Source organism: Trachurus japonicus, unplaced genomic scaffold (genome assembly GCF_045865225.1).
Source record: "Trachurus japonicus isolate A0001 unplaced genomic scaffold, Traja_1.0 AP030824.1".
Lineage (NCBI taxonomy): Eukaryota > Metazoa > Chordata > Actinopteri > Carangiformes > Carangidae > Trachurus > Trachurus japonicus.
The window spans coordinates 150168-177583 of NW_028220957.1; the positions used below are offsets into that span (position 1 = coordinate 150168).

At 46.3% G+C, this 27416-nt stretch overlaps 1 protein-coding gene across 1 annotated transcript; it reads right to left on the reverse strand.

Moving 5' to 3' along the window:
• Nucleotides 1–5443: 5443 nt before the first annotated feature.
• LOC146959973 (Na(+)/H(+) exchange regulatory cofactor NHE-RF3-like) lies at nucleotides 5444–24149 on the reverse strand. Its single transcript, XM_085772736.1, has 9 exons — nucleotides 24071–24149; nucleotides 20818–21095; nucleotides 19952–20023; nucleotides 17710–17842; nucleotides 13290–13426; nucleotides 11308–11515; nucleotides 9046–9242; nucleotides 8019–8135; nucleotides 5444–5487 (listed from the first exon to the last, which is right to left on the reverse strand). The coding sequence occupies exons 1-9, from the start codon at nucleotides 24147–24149 to the stop codon at nucleotides 5455–5457; spliced, it is 1254 nt and encodes a 417-aa protein (XP_085628862.1). The 3' UTR covers nucleotides 5444–5454.
• Nucleotides 24150–27416: the final 3267 nt, after the last annotated feature.

Sequence of the window (27416 nt, forward strand, 5' to 3'; positions counted from 1 at the left end):
AAAGATTCAAGATTCAAGATTCAAGACTACTTTATTAATCCCTTATAGGGCAATTCCATTTGGTGGCTCCACACCATGCTCATAGCACAAACACACACAACATAACAGAGAAACCAGAAAAGAAGGAGAGTTGGCAGCTGTGTGCAAGTCTGCTAGCTGCATGTAAGAAAATGAATAAATACATCATTAAAAATGGGAATTCTAATAAATATCACCATTAAAAAGACCAGGTAGAGGCTAGACAGGCCAGATAGAGAGAGTCCAGATAGGTAGAGAGAGTCCAGTGGGAACATAGGGCTGAGGGAACATAGGGCTGAGGGAACATAGGGCATGGACCCCTTCAGACAAGACAGACAGCTCCCAAAACGGCAAATATTTTCAGCCGCTTTGGTCGCTCGTCACGTGACTGACGTCGAAGTTCGATCGCGCTGGTCATTGGGGAGCAGAAATACAAAAAAAAGGGGAAAAAAGGAGGCGAAGGATAGTCATAGCTAATTATCCTAAAGTTAACCAGGGCTCAACTTCTCGTCTGGTGACGCTTTGGAAGCTTTTGGTGTGAACGCACAGTTAGTTTGTGTTAGAGCACTGGAATAAAAGAGAGTAAGGACAGCATCGGTCCAATGGCAGCGCCTCCTGGTGGAGGAATATGGGTTTTGCAAAAGAACTGACATCTCTGCATTGTTGGTGAATGAGCAGTGTGGTGTTTTCAATAATTTAAGGACATTTATAGATCACCCACGTTAATAGCATCATTGAGGATCCTTTACAGATAAACATTAACACATAGGCCAGTAAAAAAAAAAAAACAGTTTTCTACATGAATGTTTCAATCTACATTTTGTAATAAACTAATTATAAGTATAATCTGATATGACCAAGACACCTAAAAACAAAAACACGGCCGTTTTCATCAATTTACCAGCAAGTGGGCAACACACATACATTGGAGTGAATGGGTTTTCTGGGCGCTTTTGCAATACCCATATCCTGCCACTAGGGGCGCAAAACCCTTAAACCCTTAAACCCTTAAACCCTTAAACCCTTAAACCCTTAAACCCTTAAACCCTTATACCCTTAAACCCTTACCATGGGACTCAATGGTGGTGTCGCTACTCTCTTTTACAGCTCTAGTTTGTGTGTCGTCACCATTGGAGACCGACGAGTGAATCTTCTTCTTCTTCTTCTTCTTCTCAGGAATGAACACAGCTGTCCCTAACCCCCCCTCCTGCCCCCTCCTGCCCCCTTGCCCCCCTCCTGCCCCCCCCCTTTAGAAACAGCTGTTTCTTCTTTGTTTGTGTTCATGAACTTGAATCAAATGATATTTTGAAACTTGTAGAAACAACAACAACAACTACTACTACTGGACTGAAGCTGTTTGTATATTTGATGTAATTTAATAAACGTTGCAGTATATATACACAACAACAACGACATCCCATAATGTCATTTAATAAACATTGCAGCATATACACAACAACAGAGGTGAACAGAGGGAGCTGACGGTGTATTGTGGTGTAGTCTAATGTTTTGCAGTGGGTGAACAACGTTTTTATATCAAGGACCCAAAACTGACACAAACTAGACCCCGGACCCCCATTGGACAACACACCAGAAATACACAAACAGTCAATGTACGTTTACATTAGGCGTAGCTACAGTTTTGAAAGATCATAGAGAAATTTCTAGGAAAAAAGTGGTTCAATTTCTCCAAAAAAGTTTAAACATTTCTAGAAAAAAGTGGCAAGATTAAAACTAAACTAAACTAAAAAAGTGGTAAAATAAAATTTAAAAAAATGTAGTCAAACAATAATAAAAACAATAATACAAAAAGGGGTAACATTTTGTCTTTTGTATTTGTCTTATTTCTAGTCAAAACAAATCTCATTCTACTTAAAATAAGACTCATCACATTAAAAGCAGCTTGTTTTTAGACACTTTTTACTTCTTTCAAGCAGATTTTCACTTGGAACAAGTAGAAAAATCTGACAGTGGAGCAAGTTTTTCTTCCTTATTATTAAAAAACCTGCTTTCACTGGCAGATTTTTCTACTTATTTCAAGTGAATTTTTTAAAATTATTATTATTATTAGATTATTATATTAGATGAGTCTTAGCTCACATGGAGAAAGAGTGTGGACGTAGGGAGGTGGAGTCTCAGGTTCTAAGTGGAAAGAGATTAGTTTTGACTAGAAATTAGACAAATATTCTTGGAAAGATTTTGAGTTTGTGCAGTGTTCAGTCACGTTTCACAGGACGACTGACAGGATGTTTATGCAGCTCAGTCTCCATGACGACGTCTGCATGTCCGTCACCATGTCACTCACCTGCAGCTGAGCAGAAGGTCACCATGGGAACCAGTGTTGACATGGTGACGTAGTTCAGACATAAACTGACGTCGTGTTTATTCGGATCGGCCCTTTAATCTGAGTGTTAGTGTCTATGTAGAGGCAGGGCCGTTGTCTAGGGGAGAAAGGTGATGATAACTCTAGGGGCCCAGCGCCCAGTGGGGCCCATAAAAAACCCCAGTAGTCTAATCTTTGTATGACTGATTTATTCTGCTTAGACCCTGACTAATACTCATAGTACACTGTAAAAACTCTACATCTTTCTAAGAATATTTGTCTTATTTCTTATCAAAATGTCTAATTTCTAGTCAAAACTAATCTCTTTAAAATAAGACTCATCACCTAAAAATTAACTTGTTTTTAGATCATTTTCACTTAAATTCACAATAAATAGAAAAATCTGCCAGTGAAAGTAAGTTTTTTGTGCTTGTAATAAGAAAAACTTGCTCCACTATCAGATTTTTCTACTTATTTCAAGTGAAAATCTTCTTGAAAGAAGTAAAAAGTGTCTAAAAACAAGCTGCTTTTAATATGATGAGTCTTATTTTAAGTAGAATGAGATTTGTTTTGACTAGAAATAAGACAAATATTCTTGCTAAGATACTTGAGTTTTTGCAGTGTAATGCTGCATTAGCATCAAAACAAAGAAGGCTAAATAAAAAACGATAATACATACGTAGTCTAAGAAAAAAAAAGGAAAAGTTAGGGGGAGGGCCCCACTTTAGTATTCTTTAAGGGGGCCCAGAACTCCTAGCAACGGCCCTGGTAGAGACCAGGGTAACACAATCAATCAATATGTTTATTTCAGGTATGTCAATTAAATCATCATCATCACACTTCATCTTAGTTCAAGTAATATATATTTATTGTGATCTTTTCTTTTCTTCTTGCTTTTTACATTTTGACTTAACATTTTCTTTTACTTCTATCAACCAATCAGAATGGATAGACCAGATAAATGTTAAAGAGCTTCAGACAGAGACGTCTCCTTTAAATATAACTTTATTAACACTGTCAGAAGAGTCGAGTCTGCTTCCTTCTCTAGGAGCTACAACAATCACATGTAAATGTTAAAGGGATAGTTCAACATTTTGTCAAATTGGCCCATTGCCATAATCCCTATAGTCATAGCAGTAGGTTCGTTACCTTTAATTGTCGGTGCAAGCTATTTTTAGAACGGTGGAGCAGAGCCGTGAGCTGCTCAGAGCTACGCTACGGAGGCTCATTATGGGATTTCTTGGGGGGCTTTCACACCTACCTCGTTTGGTCCGGACTTTCGGACTTTCCAGATAGTTCGGATCAAATTGACAGGTGTGAAAGCTCCCCCGGACCACGGTCCGGACTAAAGACCGAGTCTTTGGTCCAGCCTCAGAAGGTAGTCTGGGTCCGGACTATCCTGGACCAAGGTCCGCTGCTGCGTAGTGTGAAAGCATTTTTTTGGAAAGTTCGAACTATCAGACCAAATACAGGAAATAACGTCAGATGCGCTCGTGCCGAAAAAAGTAAATAAACAGAAAAAAAGGAAGGAGGAGCCGCGGCAACCGGCGGCAACACTTGGGGAGAGGAGGAGATCATATTATATCCAGATTTGGTCAGAGGGATGGGTGTGTCAGTGTAGGCTACACTTGTAAACGTTTACACGGAATTAAACAGTAGAGTGTTTAATATAAATCCCCAAACGATACATGCAAGCCTATTTTTTTATATAATGACCCGAATATATTTTTTTCCGGCGAAAAAAGTCTGAAAAAGACGGATCAGCGGGTGACACCAAACAACGTCTGCCCCAGCAAGTCAGAGCTTTTATTTCTCTCACACTCACACACAAGTGACCTGGAGCGATGCAGCCGCATCTGACAGGAGGATCACGCGTGTGTGCGCATAGCGTGTGTGTGTGTGTTCCCCTCCTCTACACAAAACAGCTGATCGCTGATCGCTGCCACTCTGATCAATGAGAGCATTTCGCCGCGGCACAATCCTCTTTTTTTCTCTCCTTTCATCAGCTCTAAACTCACTTTCTGTACCGCGATTACAAACCACAGCGTGCTTTCCAGCAGTAGGCTATATTTTTTCTTTTTTTTTTTTAAACATATTTTTATTTTATTTTTTTCAGAGCACTTTCTATGCGCTAACGTCAGACGCACGCTCATCCGTCATGACGTCGGTAGATCCTTTAGTCCGCTGTCATAATAGCAGTGTGAAAGCGAACTTTACTGGACTATGTGGAAACAATCTAACAAAAAAAAAATTAAGTCCGGACCTTGGTCCGGACTATCAGGTGTGAAAGCGCCCTTGGTTTCCCTCATCAAACTCATCAAATACACAATCCAACAACTCCACAACGCTCTGGTGGACAAGTTGTGAGCTGCACATTCACCACGCTATGAGATAATAACACAACGTTACCACACAGAGTTGTTTTAGAGGGAAATACAGAGACTGTTGATGAAAAACTGTCCCTGAAGGCAACGTGCATCAGTGGTTTTGCATGAATTTCCCTCTAAAACAACTCTGTGTGGTAACGTTGTGTTATTATCTCATAGTGTGGTGAATGTGCAGCTCACAACTTGTCCACCAGAGCGTTGTGGAGTTGTTGGATTGTGTATTTGATGAGTTTGATGAGGGAAACCAAGAAATCCCATAATGAGCCTCCGTAGCGTAGCTCTGAGCAGCTCACGGCTCTGCTCCGCCGTTCTAAAAATAGCTTGCACCGACAATTAAAGGTAACAAACCTACTGCTATGACTGTAGGGATTATGACAATGGGCCAATTTTACAAAATGTTGAACTATCCCTTTAAATATAACTTTATTAACACTGTCAGAAGAGTCGAGTCTGTTTCCTTCATCAACGGAACATCTCTAGGAGCTACAACAATTCCTTTATTACAAATAAAGGAATCTTAACTTAATCAGATGTAAATGTTAAAGGGAGAGTTCAACATTTAAATGTAAATGTTAACTTGTGTGAATATTTAAATATTAAAACGACATAATTCTGTTGTTTTGTTTCACATGTTACAGGTCATGAGACTAAAACGACACATTTCATCTGGAATCAGCAGCAAATTAGAAAAATAAAGTCCAGTTTCTGGTTCTGGTGCTGATGACATCACAGGAAGACGTCGTCTGTTTTCTCTGGCAGCTGAAAAACAAAACAAAACATGAACATTAGAGCTGGGACGATTCGCTTTTCTCCCGATTCCATTCTTCTATGATTTTTTGGATGGTGATTCGATTTAAATTGTGATTCTACGATATTGCTGATTCTCTCTATGATTTTTAGTCACAAACACAAACACTGTAGGAGCCTAGAAATTAACATCCTCCATTATAAAGTGAACTGAAACCCTTTTCAAAACCTGGACTCTCTGGATGTAAAAAATGCACATTGCACAATATTAAAAAATTGATTTTTGAAAAAAAAAGAAATCGATTTAAAAATAATCAGAAAAGATATCGCGATATTTATGTGAATCGATTTTTTCTCCCACCCCTAATGAACATCTGACAAGCATCCTCATCTCACTTCCTGTGTGTACTTCCTGCTCCTGTTCTTGTGTGTGTGTGTGTGTGTGTGTAAAAGGGCGGAGTCACAGCTGATTGGTTTGTACTAGAGCTGTAAAAGAGAGTAAAGTCTGGTTTATGCTCGACGCAGTCGCGAGTGCGCGAGGCTCGCGCGCCACAAATGACGTAAACGCGCACCTCGCGACGGCATCGCGCGCTGGCGCGTCGCGCACCTCCAGGATTTTGAAACTTGGCGCGCGCCGCGCGAGTGTCGCTCGGTTCAAAATGGATGAATTGGAGGGAAGACTGGCTGAGCTGGTACGCTCTAGCATTTGTACAACTCGTAATTAAGTTATAAAGACCATCAAATGACCCAGAACTCGAGGAACTATGCAAATCCGGTCCCTCCTCTCCTCCATGTGCATCTGTTTACAACAAGCCGGCGAAAAATCAATACATGGAGCGATCGATAACGTTATATAACTACTACACTGATGTTGCAAGGACGGTTGGTTTTCAAATCATGTAGTTAACTATCACAATTACACCGGAGCTTTTTAATTAAGGTAAATAGTAGAGCTACAGGAGAAATCCTGCTTACTTCTTCTCTGTTTTTAGTTGCTTCTGCTACTTCCTATTGTATTTTTTTAAGTATATTTTTTTGGCTTTTCATGCCTTTATTTGATAGGATAGTTGAGAGTGTGACAGGAAATGGGAGGCAGAGATGGGGGGAATGACATGCAGGATAGGGCCGTCCGACGCGGGACTTGAACCAGGGCCGCCTGCAGCGAGGACTATAGCCTCAACACATGAGGCGGGTGCTCTACCAACTGAGCTAAACACCGCCCCCTATTGTATTTTTTTATCTACCGCCCACTGTCTTTGCTACGAATATTGCAATGGTGAATGCGGCAAGTATAAACGCCTGTGCGCTCTGCCGAGGTGCGCGCGCCAACTGCCAACGGAGCCAGGCGAAAGTATAACCAAGGCTTAAGGACAGCATCGGTCCAATGGCAGCGCCTCCTGGTGGAGGAATATGGGTTTTGCAAAAGAACTCTGCATTGTTGGTGAATGAGCAGTGTGGTGTTTTCAATAATCTCATGTGTTGTTGCTGCAACAACAACAGGCCAGGAAGGGGTTAAAAAAAAATTGTAACCCATGTCAAAAGTGATTTTTATGATAGGTCAAGATCCAGCCTTATATGTATCTTGGGAGTAACTGATGTCTAAATGTCTCTCACTATAAGTTGAAATGTTTGTCCAGGGGTAAAAATTGAAAAAGGCTGAAGGGTCACCTGAGGGTTAAGCTGTAAAGTCTGAAGACTGTTTTAACATGGGGCTCAATGGAGAGTTGCTGCCCCCAGAGGCCGGACGGAGAACTGCAGCTTTATGAACACGGACGTGGTCTTCACTTGGAGAACCCACACCTGCCCCCTTGGTCGTACCCAGGGCCGTTGCTAGGAGTTCTGGGCCCCCTTAAAGAATACTGAAGTGGACCCCTCCCCCTAACTTTTCCTTTTTTTTTCTTAGACTACGTATGTATTATCGTTTTTTATTTAGCCTTCTTTGTTTTGATGCTAATGCAGCATTACACTGCAAAAACTCAAGTATCTTAGCAAGAATATTTGTCTTATTTCTAGTCAAAATGTCATTTCTAATCAAAACAAATCTCATTCTACTTAAAATAAAACACATCATATTAAAAGTAGCTTGTTTTTAGACACTTTTTACTTCTTTCAAGCAGATTTTCACTTGGAATAAGTTGAAAAAATCTGATAGTGGAGCAAGTTTTTCTTATTACAAGCACAAAAAACTTACTTTCACTGGCAGATTTTTCTATTTATTGTGAATTTAAGTGAAAATGATCTAAAAACAAGTTCATTTTTAGGTAATGAGTCTTATTTTAAGTGGAAAGAGATTAGTTTTGACTAGAAATGAGACATTTGGACAAGAAATAAGACAAATATTCTTGGAAAGATGTTGAGTTTTTACAGTGTACTATGAGTATTAGTCAGGGTCTTACGCAGAATAAATCAGTCATACAAAGATTAGACTACTGGGGTTTTTTATGGCCCCCACTGGGCGCTGGGCCCCTAGAGTTATCACCACCTTTCTCCCCTAGACAACGGCCCTGCACTTGGAGAACCCACAACTGCCCCCTTGGTCGTACCTGATTGGCTCCTGTCTGGTCTGGCCCCGCCCCCTCCGTGGGCGCAGTGGGCGGGGCTTCGCTCTGCTTCCTGTCCAGACGCCACTCGTCATGAAACAGCAGAGGAGAAATGTCCAACTGCAGAAGGACAGAGAGTTAGAGACACCTGTCTGTCCAGCCCTAGTCTGGCCAATTTACATTCAAAACAACTTTATTAATCCCACAAGGGGCAATTCATTATACTGGGTGTATACATTATATAGCCTACATACATAATACAACACACATCAGACAACATCAGGTTTTGGCAGCCCGAAGCTCCGACATTTGGTGCCTACACCGGTGGCTAACGCTACCAGTTAGCCGCTCGCTAGAATGCTACTAACTGCCCACTTTTGTTGTGGTGTGACGCAATGGATCATGGGAAAATAAAGTGGTGGATAACAGGCCTGACGGAGAAAGAATTTTAGTTTCCTGAGGAGATGAACTCTGTTGTCCTATAAAATCTGTGTTCACATCACATTTGAGATGGTCGTCAAAAAAGGTCCCTTTGTATGATGAAACCATGGCCCCGCCCACCTCTAGTCTGACTCCGCCCACCTCTAGTCTGACTCCGCCCACCTCTAGTCTGACTCCGCCCACCTCTAGTCTGACTCCGCCCACCTCTAGTCTGACTCCGCCCACCTCTAGTCTGACTCCGCCCACCTCTAGTCTGACTCCGCCCACCTCTAGTTTGACCCCGTCCAACCCCGGCCCTGACTCCGCCCACCTCTAGTCTGACTCCACCCACCTCTAGTCTGACTCCACCCACCTCTAGTCTGACCCCACCCACCTCTAGTCTGACTCCGCCCACCTCTAGTCTGACTCCACCCACCTCTAGTCTGACTCCACCCACCTCTAGTCTGACTCCGCCCACCTCTAGTCTGACTCCGCCCACCTCTAGTCTGACTCCGCCCACCTCTAGTTTGACCCCGTCCAACCCCGGCCCTGACTCCGCCCACATGTAGTCTAGTCCCGCCCACCGCGGCCCTGACCCCGCCCCCCCCACCTGTCTGTAGAAGCGCCTCCCGGCCATGGACATGGCGGTGAGGACGACGGCGTCGCCGCTGCGTCTGATCCTCTGGACGATGTCTTCGTGCTCCATCGTCTCCACCGGTTCCCCGTTGACGGCCAGCAGCAGGTCTCCGTCCTCCATCCCAGCGCCCTCGGCCGGACTTCCACAGTCCACCTCGCGCAGCACGTGGGCTGGAACAGAGGGTTAGACCAGACTGTTACCTAGCAACCAGTGGTGTAGTCTGATGTGTTGTAGTGGGTAAACTGCTGTTACCTAGCAACCAGCGGTGTAGTCTGATGTGACTAACCCTAACCCAGAGTCCACCTCGCGCAGCACGTGGGCTGGAACAGAGAGTTAGACCATACCAGACTTTTACCTAGCAACCAGCGGTGTAGTCTGAGGTGTTGTAGTGGGTAAACTGCTGTTACCTAGCAACCAGCGGTGTAGTCTGAGGTGTTGTAGTGGGTAAACTGCTGTTACCTAGCAACCAGTGGTGTAGTCTGATGTGTTGCAGAGTCCTGCATCGGGTTGGATCCCCGCGGGTATCCGACGGGTACCCCGCAAAAACAGTGTTCAACGGGTGGATCAGCTGTCTTGTGAAAATTCACGGGTCGGGCACGGGCGGAACTCAAATGACCGCGGGTGGGTAGCGGGTGTATGTGTCGGCCTACAGAGAAAAACTCACGTGCAGCTGCATGAACCAGCGTAGCAAATCTTTTTTTTTTTTATCACTCACGGCAACAACAGAGCAGCATCTTGATGTAAATAAACGATCTTTGGCCGCTCGTGTGACCGCTCACAGCTTTCCCTGGAGTTTAGCCTGTCATGGCTTGACTGCTCAGCTTCTGGGTAAAAGCTACAAACACACCGATGGGATCAATGTAAAGGCTGAAGTGTCCTGCTTTCATTAAAAGAAGAATTACGTCGCTTTCATTCTCCGTTCCGGAAATAGCCGCGAAAGAGTACGCTCCCCCCTCTCTCTCTCTTTTCTTTTCTTTTTTCTAGAGAGTACGTCTATAGGCTATCCCCGTTATCGGCGGTGATGACGGCGATCTAACGGGCAGCGGGTCGGGCAGCGGGTCTTAATATTGACGGGCGGGTCGGATCCGGGTTGTAGTCAAAAATAATCACGGGTGACGGGTCGGGTCGGGCGGGCGCGGGTTTCCAAAATTGGACCCGTGCAGGACTCTGATGTGTTGTAGTAGGTAAAGTGCTGTTACCTAGCAACCAGTGGTGTAGTCTGATGTGTTGTAGTGGGTAAACTGCTGTTACCTAGCAACCAGTGGTGTAGTCTGATGTGTTGTAGTGGGTAAACTGCTTTCATACTAGTATCACATAGACGCTGGTTCTCTAACTGTTTTATATCAAGGACCCAAAACTGACACAAACTAGACCACGGACCCCCATTGGACAACATTTTGAAGCAAACACAACAGCTTGAAATATAGACTTATTTCAATATTTCAGGACAATTTCACATTTTGGGGCTTCAATACAAGACAGACATTACATACGAGCAGCATGGAGGTATCTGGATGTTTTTTGGTGTGTCTTTTTGTTACGAAGACAGTTGGTATCCATTAGCAACCGTCATATGGACATGCACTGCTACGCCGAGACCCCCTGTAACTCAGAGAAGCCACGGAGGACTCTGAAACTTCTCCCAGCCCTTAGTCCACATGAGGGGGAGTGGACTTTTCTTTTTTGACTGTCCACAAACAGGCCTGAACACAAGCTGTCGGTCGGTCGGTCAGTTAGTCGTCTCACCAGTAGGTCAGTCAGTCATTCTCACCTGTGCGTGGCGAGTCAGTCGGTCAGTCTTACCTATTGGTCAGTCTTACCAGTCGGTCAGTCAGTCAGTCAGTCAGTCAGTCGTCTCACCTGTCGGTCAGTCAGTCATTCTCACCTGTGCGCAGCGAGCCCTCCAGCCTCTCCTGTCGGTCAGTAGTCAGTCAGTCGGTCTTACCTATCAGTCAGTCGTCTCACCTGTCGGTCAGTCAGTCGGTCTTACCTACCGGTCAGTCGTCTTACCTATCGGTCAGTCGTCTCACCTGTCGGTCAGTCGGTTCGTCTTACCTACCGGTCAGTCGTCTTACCTACTGGTCAGTCGTCTCACCTGTCGGTCAGTCTGTTGTCTCACCTGTCAGTCAGTCGGTCAGTCAGTCGGTCAGTCAGTGGTCTCACCTGTCGGTCAGTTGTCTCACCTGTCAGTCAGTCGGTCAGTCAGTGGTCTCACCTGTCGGTCAGTGGTCTCACCTGTGCGTGGCGAGCCCTGCAGCCTCTCCTGCCTCAGCAGGAAGCCGAAGCCGTCTGGACCTTTCACCAGCTGCAGCGTCTTGGCGGCGTGGGGCAGCTGGCTGCTCTGGGCCACCAGGGGCATGATGGGAAGTCTCCTCCGGACGTAGGACGCCTCGCTGTCCCGGTCCACGACCAGCACCGTCACCGAGGCAACGCCCCTCTTCAACTGACAAACACACACAGTAAAGTAAAGTAAAGTAAAGTTTGCCTTACAGCAGCAGTTCATACAAACAAACACATTCACACATGCCGTGCACTGTGGTGGACTGGTCATAGACTAGACCATTCAGATCGTACCATTCACAGCAGACCGTACCATTCAGACCGTACCATTCACAGCAGACCATACCATTCAGATCGTACCATTCAGACCGTACCATTCACAGCAGACCGTACCATTCAGACTGTACCATTCAGACCGTACCATTCACAGCAGACCGTACCATTCAGACCGTACCATTCTGACCGTACCATTCACAGCAGACCGTACCATTCAGACTGTACCATTCAGATCGTACCATTCACAGCAGACCGTACCATTCAGATTGTACCATTCACAGCAGACCGTACCATTCAGACCGTACCATTCACAGCAGACCGTACCATTCAGACCGTACCATTCAGACCGTACCATTCAGACCGTACCATTGGGACCGTAGCATTGGGACCAGACCGTACCATTCAGACCAGACCGTATTTGGACTGTACCATTCGGAACGTAACATTCGGACCATACCATTCGGACCAGACCGTACCATTCAGACCGTACCATTCGGACCGTACCATTCAGACCAGACCGTACCATTCAGACCAGACAATAGGTGCGTTTGAGATGAGCCAGGCGTGCGCAGAATCGATCGCCGGTGTTAGGACAGCAAACAATACGTGTTGTTGTATAATCAATGTCCTTCTATATCTTCATATTAGAACGTCTCTGGTATAATTCTAGATTATATGAATCTCATGTTGTAGGCCTACTGCTTAAAAAAATATTCACACTGAGTCAAACTTCTGTTCTGAGAAATATATTGGTTATTTATGGGATAATAGTAGAGCATAAGAAATACAATATATACTTTGGTGACTTCCTATTTGTATTGACGGCGGCTGGAAACTGTCCGACTTGACTGCAGCTTTCTGTCACCGCCCCCTGCTGCTGCCGCCTGCTCTCGCCGACCGTCCAGACGAGGCGCAGTTCATCTCGAACGAGCCAATTCAGATCGTACCATTCAGACCAGACCGTACCATTCAGACCAGACCGTACCATTCAGATCGTACCATTCAGACTGGACCGTACCATTCAGACCAGACCGTACCATTCAGATCGTACCATTCAGACTAGACCGTACCATTCAGACCAGACCGTACCATTCAGATCGTACCATTCAGACTGGACCGTACCATTCAGACCAGACCGTACCATTCAGATCGTACCATTCAGACTAGACCGTACCATTCAGACCAGACCGTACCATTCAGATCGTACCATTCAGACTAGACCGTACCATTCAGACCAGACCGTACCATTCAGATCGTACCATTCAGACTGGACCGTACCATTCAGACCAGACCGTACCATTCAGATCGTACCATTCAGACCAGACCGTACCATTCAGACCGTACCATTCAGACCAGACCGTACCATTCAGACTGGACCGTACCATTCAGATTGGACCATTCAGACCAGACCGTACCATTCAGACCGGACCGTACCATTCAGACCAGACCGTACCATTCAGACTGGACCGTACCATTCAGATCGTACCATTCAGACCAGACCATACCATTCAGATCGTACCATTCAGATTGGACCGTACCATTCAGATCGTACCATTCAGACCAGACCGTACCATTCAGATTGGACCGTACCATTCAGATCGTACCATTCAGACCAGACCATACCATTCAGACCGGACCGTACCATTCAGACCGGACCGTACCATTCTGCTGAGGGCGGAGTGAGTGAGCGATGACGTCACGGCTCCATCGATCCAGATCAGTTTGTCTCCGCTGCAGACGCCGGCGCTCTCTGCCGGACCGCCGCCCACCGTGGTCACCACGTACTGGCCCTTCTGACCTGAGGACACGCCATCATCATCATCATCATCATCTTCATCATCATCTTCATCATCATCATCATCATCATCTTCATCATCATCACCATCACCATCTTCATCATCATCTTCATCATCATCTTCATCATCATCATCACCATCATCATCATCATCGTCTGTGAGGTCAGTCAGGAGATGGAGGATCATAAACAGCTGAGTTTCCTTAACGGATCGATTGATTGACTATTGACTATTGATTGACTGAACAGCCACGGGTTTGAACAAGTTAAAGGAACTTGGGATTTGTGAAAAAATAAACATGTACCGTATTTCCTCTAATAGAGGCCGAGGCCTTTATTTACTTTAGCTGCCCAGGGGAACCGGCCTGTATTGGAGACCGGCTTATATTTGAGAGAGGCTATTATTTCTTCCTCTGTTTCATGCTGGTGCTCAAATTTGACAGTTACCGTGCTCAGTTTTCATTCTGCCTACAATTAATTATATTTTTTTTACACATTACTGTAGCAGGTACCGCAACAGCAGCGATCAGCTGGACAGGATTAGGCTAATAAACGCTGGAGCACAAGTGACCAGTTTTGTCACAGATCGGGTAGCGTCGCAAATCGGGTAGTGACACGCCATGCTGCTAAAGCTCTCTTCGGTCGAGTTGTCAGTGACTGTTTCCTTGAAGCGTGGGTTCATGTGGCACTTCAGATCTAGCTACTGCCATCTGCTGGCACTTGTGGGTTACTGCATCCGTGTTTGGCCGCCTGAGACCAGTGCATCCACAGTGACTGAAATTCAGGTTTTTTCTGTTTGTTTGTTTTTTTCCCATTGACCCGGCCTGTATTTGGGGCCGGCCTTTATTTGTTCGTGTAAACCACGCCCCCGGCCATTATAACAGACCCGGCTATTAAATAGATACCGGCTACTATTAGAGGAAATACGGTATTAAAGCTGAAGTCAGGTGAGTGTTTGTGTTAATCTAAGTCTTAAATAGTTGTATCTTCCGACAGCAATCACTTCTATAGAGTGTTTGGTCTGAAACACGGGTCTGTCAGTCACTCTGCTCTGCTCTGAGCCCAGGAGAAAACTTTCCTTGTATCCTACAACCTTTATCCAATGAGGAGAGAGAACGGCATAAAGGGGCAGTCCTCTCTGTGTGTGCAGCCAAGGGATGCGCCTGAATGTGGTGACGTAGGGACGAGGACCAATAGATCCATGACGAGGGCGGGGGCTGCTAACTCCATCTGCTGACAGGAAGTTAGACACAACCACCGGATCGCTGACTGATAGCTTTAAGTGTTTTAATGCTAATGGGTGACGAGGCGGATCCCTCCGTTGCCTTCAACAGACTGTGTGCTGCATAACGTGCTGCAACTCTGAGTCCGAGCTTCCCGCTTAGTCCTGCGTATACGACGTCCTCGACGGCTTTCGACTTGGATACGGAAAGAAGACGAGCGTGGTGGATCCAAACTAGTGTTTGGGTTGTGATGGATTCTGCTAAGTCCAGCAAACCACCCACCGCCACGCAAAGTCCTAAAAAATGTAAATATAATATACAAAAGTTACACTAAAATAAACATTGGTAGTTTACTTAGCCACTAATGAGACTTATTTCTTGATCCTGACCCAAGTTCCTTTAAAGTCCCTACAAAGAACTCTCATGTAGTGTTGATTCTGGCCACCGCTGTGGACCAAAGACTGCATTTCCCTCCGTCATGAAGACGTTTCTCTGGCCGGCGCGTGTAGATTTGTTTTGGAAACGTCAGAAAGACTATTATTATTTTTTTTAGCAGCGTAATGTATCTATTAGTCTGGTTTGGTCAGTGGTCCGACCAGACCATGCCTTCCAGAGGTCTAGAATTAGACTACGTAGAAATAGCTTCACACTGATGGACTCATTAGCTGTTGTAGGAAACAGAGACACATCAGCAGAAACCACAGACTTTAGCGTATCCAGTTAAAAGCTCCGTACTGGGGCTTTAAAGTCCCTACAAAGAACTTTCATTTTGTGTTGATTCTGGCGACCGTTGTGGACAGAGGCGTTGGTGAAGCAGAATGAAGACTGCATTTCCCATAGCTCTAGTGCGTATGGCCATAAAGCCCTCGTAGGGGCTTCACTTAGAGACAAAGGCCCTGTCCCATTTCTCCCCCTTAAAACTTCCACTTGGTTTTGAGTGCCCTCAACCGTAAATTCCCCTCGTTGAGGGAAAGTGGCTGAAAATCTTTCCCTATGGAAATGGGAACCACTAGTGTAGCGAACATAGCGAACGTGATAACATACGTCACATGTTTACAATTCTACCGGTGGAGCGTGCTACTATTTTCATTCAGGAAAAATGCCGGCGGTTCCAGCTGTTGTGTTGCCTGTTGCGTTGGCTGTGTTTGTTTATCTCAGTCTAAACCATTTTTGTAATTAGTCATGGTTATCATAGATTAGCCGGGCTAACGGTTAGCTACCTGTTTAACTTTAATAACTCAGTGACTCAATAAACGCTCCATGAAAAAATATTTTCTCCAGCGGATATCTGAGTTCCAACATGACTGAGCTAACTGGAGTAGTTTCATGTCGTGCCCCACAACGGGAGGGTTTTAACAGCTGACGTCCTGATGGTAGCTTAGCTACCGCCGTTAGCTTAGCTACTGCCGTTACCGTTACTGCCGCCGTTAGCTGTCCCTGTCAGTTGCAGCCACAGATGCGACACCGTGATTCCCCCAATAAATACCACACATAGCGACACAAAACACACACGGACAAATAATAATGTTTCTTCAAGCATTTCAGATTTGTCTAAACGGTAATCGGGCGTGAAAATGGGTAATGTAATTTTCCACTTCGTTTTAAGCCCGCATTGGACCTCACTACATTTTGAGTGCTGATTTTAAGGGCAAAATCGCACTTCCCCTTGCTCCCTAGAGTAATGGGACACCCTACCCCTACAGGAGAATGCACAAAATGTAGGGTTAGGGCAAATATTCAGGGCTAGGGGGAGAATTGGGACAGGCCTAAAGCTTCACTTGTTGACATGAAGAGGTCAGTTTGATTGACAGGTCAGAGGTCGGGAGGTAGTCCAGCGGTCTAACTGTCCAGAAGTCTAACCGTCCAGAGGTCTAACAGAGGTCTAACAGTCCGGCGGTCTAAAGGTCCAGAGGTCTAACTGTCCAGAGGTCTAACAGTCCAGAGGTCTAACAGTCCAGAGGTCTAACAGAGGTCTAACAGAGGTCTAACCGTCCAGAGGTCTAACAGTCCAGAGGTCTAACAGAGGTCTAACCGTCCAGAAGTCTAACCGTCCAGAGGTCTAACAGAGGTCTAACAGTCCGGCGGTCTAAAGGTCCAGAGGTCTAACTGTCCAGAGGTCTAACAGTCCAGAGGTCTAACAGTCCAGAGGTCTAACAGAGGTCTAACAGAGGTCTAACAGAGGTCTAACCGTCCAGAGGTCTAACAGAGGTCTAACAGAGGTCTAACAGTCCAGAGGTCTAACAGAGGTCTAACAGAGGTCTAACAGTCCAGAGGTCTAACAGAGGTCTAACAGAGGTCTAACAGAGGTCTAACAGTCCAGAGGTCTAACAGAGGTCTAACAGAGGTCTAACAGTCCAGAGGTCTAACAGAGGTCTAACAGAGGTCTAACAGAGGTCTAACAGTCCAGAGGTCTAACAGAGGTCTAACAGAGGTCTAACCGTCCAGAGGTCTAACAGAGGTCTAACAGAGGTCTAACAGAGGTCTAACAGTCCAGAGGTCTAACAGAGGTCTAACAGAGGTCTAACTGAGGTCTAACTGAGGTCTAACAGAGGTCTAACAGAGGTCTAACCGTCCAGAGGTCTAACAGAGGTCTAACCGTCCAGAGGTCTAACAGAGGTCTAACAGAGGTCTAACAGAGGTCTAACAGAGGTCTAACAGAGGTCTAACAGAGGTCTAACAGAGGTCTAACAGAGGTCTAACCGTCCAGAGGTCTAACAGAGGTCTAACAGAGGTCTAACAGAGGTCTAACCGTCCAGAGGTCTAACAGAGGTCTAACCGTCCAGAGGTCTAACAGAGGTCTAACAGAGGTCTAACAGAGGTCTAACTGAGGTCTAACAGAGGTCTAACCGTCCAGAGGTCTAACAGAGGTCTAACCGTCCAGAGGTCTAACAGAGGTCTAACAGAGGTCTAACAGAGGTCTAACAGAGGTCTAACCGTCCAGAGGTCTAACAGAGGTCTAACCGTCCAGAGGTCTAACAGAGGTCTAACCGTCCAGAGGTCTAACAGAGGTCTAACAGAGGTCTAACAGAGGTCTGACCGTTCGGCAGTCTAAAGCGGTCATACCGTCCAGCGGCTGGACGCTCATCCCCAGGCCTCGGTCCAGGTCTCTGCGGATGTGACACAGTCTGGGTCTGGACCAGCCGTCCCCCTTGGACCGCTGGGCCAGAGTCCTCAGGTCCAGTCCAGTGGACGCAGCCTGGAGATGGAGACACATGACGACCAATCAGCTGTTGGATCAGCTCATCTCAGCTCTTTCCTAAACTCTTAACTCTCAATATAAAAACAATCACTGCATGTCTTGAATCAAAAACAGCGATTTACTCGTGTCTGGTTTACAGAGTTCACACACACAACTTAAGATTCACGCTAAAAGAAAAGTCACACGAAATAACAGCCGTCCCACTCTCCCCTTTGGTGTCATCATTTCCTGGGAGGTGGCTCATCACAATAAACACAGTGGGTCTCATTCATGAAACATGAGTAAATCTGTGTGTAGATTTGCACATAAAAACTCACGCTACTAAAACTCTACTCCGGATTCATGAACGGTGCGGGAAACTCAGATTTGATCGTAAACACGTGTGTAACTTCATGAATGCCAACCCATCGTAAACTAACAACACGCCCCCTTGATCAGCAATTAGCATAGATCTCCATACATGAATAGCCATATAAGGAGATCCTGACCACCATATTAGGAGGTAGGTGCATCCTGCTCACCTGCGGCCATGACGCAATCAAGGAAAGAGGGAGAGAGAAAAAAAGAGAGATCACGGATCGAAGTCATTTTGGGTGAAGTGGAGTCCAGAAAAAATATTTAATTCTCTTCTGTTAGTAGTGGTATGACTGGGACAGGTCAAAGGCGTGGAGGGAAGAAACAGATGTAGTGAATTAAGTAGGCCTATCCTTGGTTGATTAAAGAACCGTTTAAGAAGTAAAGCCAGAATAGTTTGATATGAAACATGAAAAAAAAATAAAAAAATACACACAACTACAGAGCTACAGCAGTGACGGGAGGAGGAGTCTCTTCACAGCCTCAGCTGTAGAGGAGCATGGTTGTATCAACACATGAAGTTATATAGGCAGGTTATATTGTTACAGAAGCACCAGCCGTCTGTCACAGCTCCATCCAAACCGGTGCTGACTGCGCTGCTGCGCAGGGTGAAGTGTGCGTCCGCCGAGCCTGCCTACTGTAGCAACACAAAAAAGTTTTTTCCGGTTTTATATCAGATTATTATCATCATTAGATGGAGCCTTGAAGTGTTTGTGCGTGTCCGATCCCTAAAACGTCTCTCTCTCCAAATATTTCTAATTGTTTGTCATGTTTAAATTACGTGTTTCAAAGGTGCCGGCCTATTTTGAACATGAGAGAGAGTAATACGGATTAAAATTGTAATTTTCAACAGTGACAAGCAGTATTTATTTGCATTCCTACATTTACACAAGCGCTACACACAGTCAGGAGCAGGTGTAGATTTTGTGAGTAGCTACGAAAAAATCAGCACTACTAAAAGATTGATGAATGCGGAAATCCACGTAAATTTGCGCTGCTCAGGGTTTACACACAAATCCGTGCTGCTCACGTTTCATGAATGAGACCCAATGAATATAGAATAATCAAACAGTCAACTTAAATTATGAACCTCATCTTCGCAGCTATGTTCAATAATATTAACAATAATAATGATCAAATATGCAAATGTTATCACTTTTCCTAGATTTCCTAGAGAAATTTCACCAGTTTCTTCTCAATTTTTCTTTTTTACTTGTTTTTTCTTTTTTCAAGAGATTTCACCCATTTTTGTGTTTTTGTTTGCCGCTTTTCTTTGAGAGAGAAATTGTACCACATTTTCTACAATTTTTTGTGAAATCTTACCACTTTTTTCGCTTTTTCTAGAATTCTTTTGAGAAATTTTACCACTTTTTTCTAAAAAATCGTAAACTGTTTTGTTTATTTAAAAAAAAATTTTTTTTAATCTTACCACTTTTTTCCAGAAATTTCTCTATAATCTTTCAAAAATGTAGCTACGCCTAATTTAAACGTACATTGATAGTTTGTGTATTTCTGGTGTTGTGTCCAATGGGGGTCCGTGGTCTAATTTGTGTCAGTTTTGGGTCCTTGATATAAAACAGTTATGTAAAACAGTCTATGTGATACAAGTATGAACAGTTTACCACCTAGAAAGCAGTTTACCCACTACAACACATTAGACTACACAGCTGCTGTGCAACGATCCAGCATGAAGCTCTACAGCCGATCAGAGCCAATCAGATCAATACAGATGAATAGCGATGAGGAACAGACCTGCTGGTACTCGTCGGGCCTCAGCACCAGGAGGAACAGGTGAGACCCGCAGGACTGGATCCTCCTCGCCACCTGCAGATCAACGCACAGCAGCCAATCATTCATTCATTCATTCATTCATTCATTCATTCAAACCTTTATTTATTCTCACAAGGACATTGAGGTTTTACCCTCATTTGCAATGTCGTCGAGATCACAGCAATATTCAAAGCCAAACACAACGCACAGCACAAGTCACATACAGGACATAGGATAAAACACAGTTACAAAAGTGAAATACAATGTAAAAGCAGTTCCAGACTGTGGTAAAGAGGTGTGAGGTGATATGTTTATAATGTTGATGGGATGGAGGAGCGTTGATTTGAAGTGTGAGTTGAAGATGGTTCAAGGAGGCAAAATGCAGATTTACCAAGTCCAGCTTGTACCCGGGGGACTTTAAAAGTAAAACAGTTGAATATGAACCTTGATTTAAATCTAACAGTGTTGTAATGTATGGTGGGAGTTTTTCAGTAATGGCTTTAAAGGGATAGTAGCATTTTTTTAAAAAGTGGGATTGTATGATCTCCAAATAGCCCCTAAATTAGCCCCTTAATTGCAGTAGTGAACAATGGAACTGTGTATTTTTTTTAGGTAAAACCTCTTTTAGGCCGTGAAAATAGGCCGTTTCTTTGGGTCTGTTCACAACACTGTATGTTGTAAATCTCTGGGCAGGGCTATTATGGGCTGGCGTTGCTAACGGGAGGAGTGCAGAGAGTCTTCTACTGCAATTAAAGTACCTAGGGGCTATTTGGAGATCATACAACCACACTTTAAAAAAAATGATACTATCCCTTTAAAGATGACCAGAGAAGTAGAGACACACTGACCCTGTCCAAGTCCACGTGGTCCACAAAGTCCTCGTTGACCTCGAGGACGCGGTCTCCGTCCCTCAGCCCGCTCTGCTCCGCGGGGCTCCACGGGTCCACCTCACGCACCTCTAAGCCCCGCCCACCCAGCGGCGTCTCTAAGCCCCGCCCACCCAGCGGCGTCTCTAAGCCCCGCCCCCTCGGCGGCGTCCGCAGGTAGAAGCCGAAGCTCTGGCCAGAGAGACGCTTCAGCCGGCACAGTCTGGGGACCGGGACCGGGCCGAGGCCGAGGTCTAGATCTACACACAGCACAGGGACAGGGTTAAGAAGGGGGCGGGGCCAGAGGAGGAAAGGGGGCGGGGCCAGAGGAGGAAATGGGGCGAGGCTAGAGGAGAAAGGGAGGAGAAAGGGGACGAGGCCAGAGGAGAAAGGGGGCGGGGCCATATGAGAAAGGGGGCGGGGCCATATGAGAAAGGGGCGGGGTCCGAGGTGAAAGGGGCGAGGCCAAGGGAGAAAGGGGGCGGGTCCAGATGCGAAATGGGGCGGGGCCAGAGGAGAAAGGGGCGAGGCTAGAGGAGGAAAGGGGGCGAGGCCAGAGGAGAAAGGGGGCGAGGCCAGAGGAGAAAGGGGGCGGGGCCAGAGGAGGAAATGGGGCGAGGCTAGAGGAGGAAAAGGGGCAGGGCCAGATGAGAAAGGGGCGAGGCTAGAGGAGGAAATGGGGCGAGGCCAGAGGAGAAAGGGGCGGGGTCTGAGGTGAAAGGGGCGAGGCCAAGGGAGAAAGGGGGCGGGGCCAGATGCGAAATGGGGCGAGGCCAGAGGAGAAAGGGGGCGGGGCCAGAGGAGAAAGAGGGCGAGGCTAGAGGAGGAAAGGGGGCGAGGCCAGAGGAGAAAGGGGGCGAGGCCAGAGGAGAAAGGGGCGAGGCTAGAGGAGGAAAGGGGGCGAGGCCAGAGGAGAAAGGGGGCGAGGCTAGAGGAGGAAAGGGGGCGAGGCCAGAGGAGAAAGGGGGCGAGGCCAGAGGAGAAAGGGGCGAGGCTAGAGGAGGAAAGGGGGTGAGGCCAGAGGAGAAAGGGGCGAGGCCAGAGGAGAAAGGGGGCGAGGCTAGAGGAGAAAAGGGGGCGAGGCTAGAGGAGAAAGGGGGCGAGGCTAGAGGAGAAAGGGGGCGAGGCCAGAGGAGGAAAGAGGGCGTGGCCAGAGGAGAAAGGGGGCGAGGCTAGAGGAGAAAGGGGGCGAGGCTAGAGGAGAAAGGGGGCGAGGCCAGAGGAGAAAGGGGGCGAGGCCAGAGGAGGAAAGAGGGCGAGGCCAGAGGAGGAAAGAGGGCGAGGCCAGAGGAGGAAAGAAGGCGAGGCTAGAGGAGGAAAGGGGGCGGGGCCGGAGGAAAGGGGGCGAGGCTAGAGGAGAAAGGGGGCGAGGCCAGAGGAGAAAGGGGCGGGGCCAGAAGAGAAAGGGGCGGGGCCAAGGGAGAAAGGGGCGAGGCCAGAGGTGAAGGGGGTGAGACCAGAGGAGAAAGGGGCGAGGCCAGAGGTGAAGGGGGCGAGACCAGAGGAGAAAGGGGCGAGACCAGAGGAGAAAGGGGCGAGGCTAGAGGAGAAAGGGGCGGGGCCAGAAGAGAAAGGGGCGAGACCAGAGGAGAAAGGGGCGAGACCAGAGGAGAAAGGGGGCGAGACCAGAGGAGGAAAGGGGGCGAGGCTAGAGGAGGAAAGAGGGTGAGGCCAGAGGAGAAAGGGGCGAGACCAGAGGAGAAAGGGGCGAGACCAGAGGAGAAAGGGGCGGGGCCAGAAGAGAAAGGGGCGAGACCAGAGGAGAAAGGGGCGAGACCAGAGGAGAAAGGGGGCGAGACCAGAGGAGGAAAGGGGGCGAGGCTAGAGGAGGAAAGAGGGTGAGGCCAGAGGAGAAAGGGGCGAGGCCAGAGGAGAAAGGGGGCGAGGCTAGAGGAGGAAATGGGGCGAGGCTAGAGGAGAAAGGGGGCGAGGCTAGAGGAGAAAGGGGGCGAGGCCAGAGGAGGAAAGAGGGCGTGGCCAGAGGAGAAAGGGGGCGAGGCTAGAGGAGAAAGGGGGCGAGGCTAGAGGAGAAAGGGGGCGAGGCCAGAGGAGGAAAGAGGGCGTGGCCAGAGGAGAAAGGGGGCGAGGCTAGAGGAGAAAGGGGGCGAGGCTAGAGGAGAAAGGGGGCGAGGCCAGAGGAGAAAGGGGGCGAGGCCAGAGGAGGAAAGAGGGCGAGGCCAGAGGAGGAAAGAGGGCGAGGCCAGAGGAGGAAAGAAGGCGAGGCTAGAGGAGGAAAGGGGGCGGGGCCGGAGGAAAGGGGGCGAGGCTAGAGGAGAAAGGGGGCGAGGCCAGAGGAGAAAGGGGCGGGGCCAGAAGAGAAAGGGGCGGGGCCAAGGGAGAAAGGGGCGAGGCCAGAGGAGAAAGGGGCGAGACCAGAGGAGAAAGGGGCGAGACCAGAGGAGAAAGGGGCGAGACCAGAGGAGAAAGGGGCGAGGCCAGAGGAGAAAGGGGCGAGGCCAGAGGAGAAAGGGGCGGGGCCAGAAGAGAAAGGGGCGAGACCAGAGGAGAAAGGGGCGAGACCAGAGGAGAAAGGGGCGAGACCAGAGGAGAAAGGGGCGAGACCAGAGGTGAGGGGGCGAGACCAGAGGAGAAAGGGGCGGGGCTAGAGGAGAAAGGGGCGAGACCAGAGGAGAAAGGGGCGAGACCAGAGGTGAGGGGGTGAGACCAGAGGAGAAAGGGGCGGGGCTAGAGGAGAAAGGGGCGAGACCAGAGGAGAAAGGGGCGAGACCAGAGGAGAAAGGGGCGAGACCAGAGGAGAAAGGGGCGAGGCCAGAGGTGAGGGGGCGAGACCAGAGGAGAAAGGGGCGGGGCTAGAGGAGAAAGGGGCGAGACCAGAGGAGAAAGGGGCGAGGCCAGAGGTGAGGGGGCGAGACCAGAGGAGAAAGGGGCGGGGCTAGAGGTGAAGGGGGCGAGACCAGAGGAGAAAGGGGCGGGGCTAGAGGTGAAAGGGGCGAGACCAAGGGAGAAAGGGGCGAGGCCAGAGGTGAAGGGGGCGAGACCAGAGGAGAAAGGGGCGGGGCCAAGGGAGAAAGGGGCGAGGTCAGAGGTGAAGGGGGCGGGGCTAGAGGTGAAAGGGGCGAGACCAAGGGAGAAGGGGGCGAGGCCAGAGGTGAAGGGGGTGAGACCAGAGGAGAAAGGGGCGGGGCTAGAGGTGAAAGGGGCGAGACCAAGGGAGAAAGGGGCGGGGCCAAGGGAGAAAGGGGCGGGGCTATTGGAAAGCTTTGACAGTTTTTACCTGCATCGTCTGTGACCAGAGCTGGATTGTCGATGCCCTCCTTCGGGTTGAAGGTGAAACTGCAGAGAGACAGTGACATCATCTTCATCATCATCATCATCATCATCATCATCATCATCATCATCATCATCATCATCATCATCATCAACATCAACATCTTCATCATAAAAGCAAACTGTAGACCTACCTTTTTAGCCTTGCTTTTAACGGATTCTTTATCATTCATTATAAAACTGATTGATTGATTGATTGATTGATTGATTGATTGATTGATTGATTGATTAGTCTTTATTTCGAACATATTAAAAAAGACAAAGAAAGAGGAAAAAAAAGTCATATAAAATAAGTAACACATTATGCATATCCATTCTCCAGACTGTTATGCACAGACTTTTCAGAGTTGTCCTGACATTAACTCTTAAAATGCAGTTCCCCTCTCAGCTTTACCCTCCCTGCCTTTCCAAAAACAGGTTTTGTACCTTTTCAGAGTCTGTGCTTTAATGAATAATGTGTTTGTATGCTCAAGATATCCAGTGTTATTGACGATTCTTATTGTAACGTGCATAACGGCTGTAGGTTGGAACTGTAGGTATTACCCCATATCTCCACACAGTAGCTCAGATATGGAAGTATGAGTGCCTTGTACAGAATATGTAGTGATTCATAGTCCAGAATGTGATTTTTGCTATTTTTGCTTTGACATGATTAATATGTGGTTTCCAGCTGATTTTATGATCAACAACCACACCCAGAAATGTTGGTAAACTCTTTCTATGGTTATTATGTTGTCAATTTTCAATTCAACTTGAGGGTTCATTTTATATTTTCCAAATAACAATGGGCCTCATTCACCAATATCTTCTTAAGAACCTTCTTAGATTCTTTCTTAAGTTGTTCTTAAGAAGTTCCTTAAGAAAACCCTACGTCAGATTCATCAACGCGTTCGTAAGCCTCAGAATTGTTCGCAGCTGTGTTCTTAGGCCATCTCCTCGTAAGTTGAGGGCGTGTGCCAGGTGAGTCTAATTAACATAGGATTAGCATAGGTAACTGCCCCATCAATGCCCGTAAAAGGGCATGAGACTGCAGGGCCGTGTGCACACAGCACCCACAGGCACTGAGCAGAGAAGGTGAAGTGAGAAAGAAAGTTGAAATGCTGCTACTTTTTCTACTTTTTTTTTTTTTTTTTTTTTTTACAATTTTTTAAAAGACATGTTTTTGTATTATTGTTTGCCCCCCCTTTTTTGGAGAAATTTTACCACATTTTTCTATAATTTTTTGAGAAATTTTACCACTTTTACAAGAATTTTACCAGTTTCTTCTCAATTTTTTAAAACTATTGACTACATACTATATTTTACTTTTACCACTTGTTTTATTATTGTTTCACACATTTTTTTTTGTTGAAATTTTACCACATTGTTCTAAAAAAGAAAATAAAATTTTACCACTTTCTTCTAATTAATTTATTAATTTAAGTTTTTTTTTTTTTTTTTTTTTTTTTTTAAATCTTACCACTTTTTTCTAGAAATGTTTCAACTTTTTTGGAGAAATTGTACCACTTTTTTCCAGAAATGTCTCTATAATCTTTCAAAAATGTAGCTACGCCTAATTTAAACGTACATTGACTGTTTGTGTATTTCTGGTGTTTTGTCCAATGGGGGTCCGTGGTCTAGTTTGTGTCAGTTTTGGGTCCTTGATATAAAACAGTCAGAGAACCAGCGTCTATGTGATACAAGTCTGAACAGTTACACTACACTACAACACATTAGACGACATCGCTGATAGAGGGACGGGCTGGACTCACCGTGGGAAGTCCATGACATCATGGTCTGTGCAGACAGAGACAGAGATTTGTTATTGAATATTGAAATATGTAATACTGTAAATATATTTGTTATATTGAAATGTCTTTGTAAATAGTTTGTACAAGGCTTTGGCAACGACACATTTCTGTTCATGCCAATAAAGCTAAAGACAGACAGAGACAGAGACAGACTCTCAGTCTTATTACTTTATAAGCTGCAGGTGGAGGAACCTGGTTGTTCATTAACAACTTCCTGTTTCACCACATTTTTCCTCCTGACACCAACAATAACAGACCCCCCCCCCCCCCCCCCCCCCCCTCACATAGAGTCTCTCCCTTCCTCCACTTCTCTAACATCTATACAGACATAGACAGAGTAGTACTCAACCCCAGAGGCAGGGCCGTTGTCTAGGGGAGAAAGGTGGTGATAACTCTAGGGGCCCAGCGCCCAGTGGGGCCCATAAAAAACCCCAGTAGTCTAATCTTTGTATGACTGATTTATTCTGCGTAAGACCCTGACTAATACTCATAGTGCACTGTAAAAACTCTACATCTTTCCAAGAATATTTGTCTTATTTCTTGTCCAAATGTCTAATTTCTAGTCAAAACTAATCTCTTTCCACTTAAAATAAGACTCATCACCTAAAAATTAACTTGTTTTTAGATCATTTTCACTTAAATTCACAATAAATAGAAAAATCTGCCAGTGAAAGTAAGTTTTTTGTGCTTGTAATAAGAAAAACTTGCTCCACTATCAGATTTTTCTACTTATTCCAAGTGAAAATCTGCTTGAAAGAAGTAAAAAGTGTCTAAAAACAAGCTACTTTTAATATGATGAGTCTTATTTTAAGTAGAATGAGATTTGTTTTGACTAGAAATGACATTTTGACTAGAAATAAGACAAATATTCTTGCTAAGATACTTGAGTTTTTGCAGTGTAATGCTGCATCAGCATCAAAACAAAGAAGGCTAAATAAAAAACAATAATACATACGTAGTCTAAGAAAAAAAAGGAAAAGTTAGGGGGAGGGGCCCACTTTAGTATTCTTTAAGGGACCCAGAATTCATAGCAACGGCCCTGTGTGTGTGTGTGTGTGTGTGTGTGTGTGTGTGTGTGTGTGTGTGTGTGTGTCTGTGTGTGTGTGTGTGTGTGTGTGTGTGTGTCTGTGTGTGTGTGAGAGTGTGTGTGTGTGTGTGTGTGTGTGTGTCTGTGTGTGTGTGTGTGTGTGTGTGTGTGTGTGTGTGTGTGTGTGTGTGTGTGTGTGAGTGTGTGTGTGTGTGTGTGTGTGTGTGTGTGTGCACTGTTGTTCCTATCTAAGAGGGGACATCGGCGTCGTTACACATTCACCAACAGGGGACCAAGCAGCCAACAGGGGACTTTTTTTTAGGTCCCCTGTTGGACATGCTTTAAATCAACTTAAAATCATGTGAAAAACCTTCTGGTTAATTTTTTTAACTTTAGCCAAGAGGGGACCTGAGTGTGTGTGTGTGTAAAATACCATATTCAGCAGTGCCCTGGCAGGCTGGAGCAGGGGTTTTAAC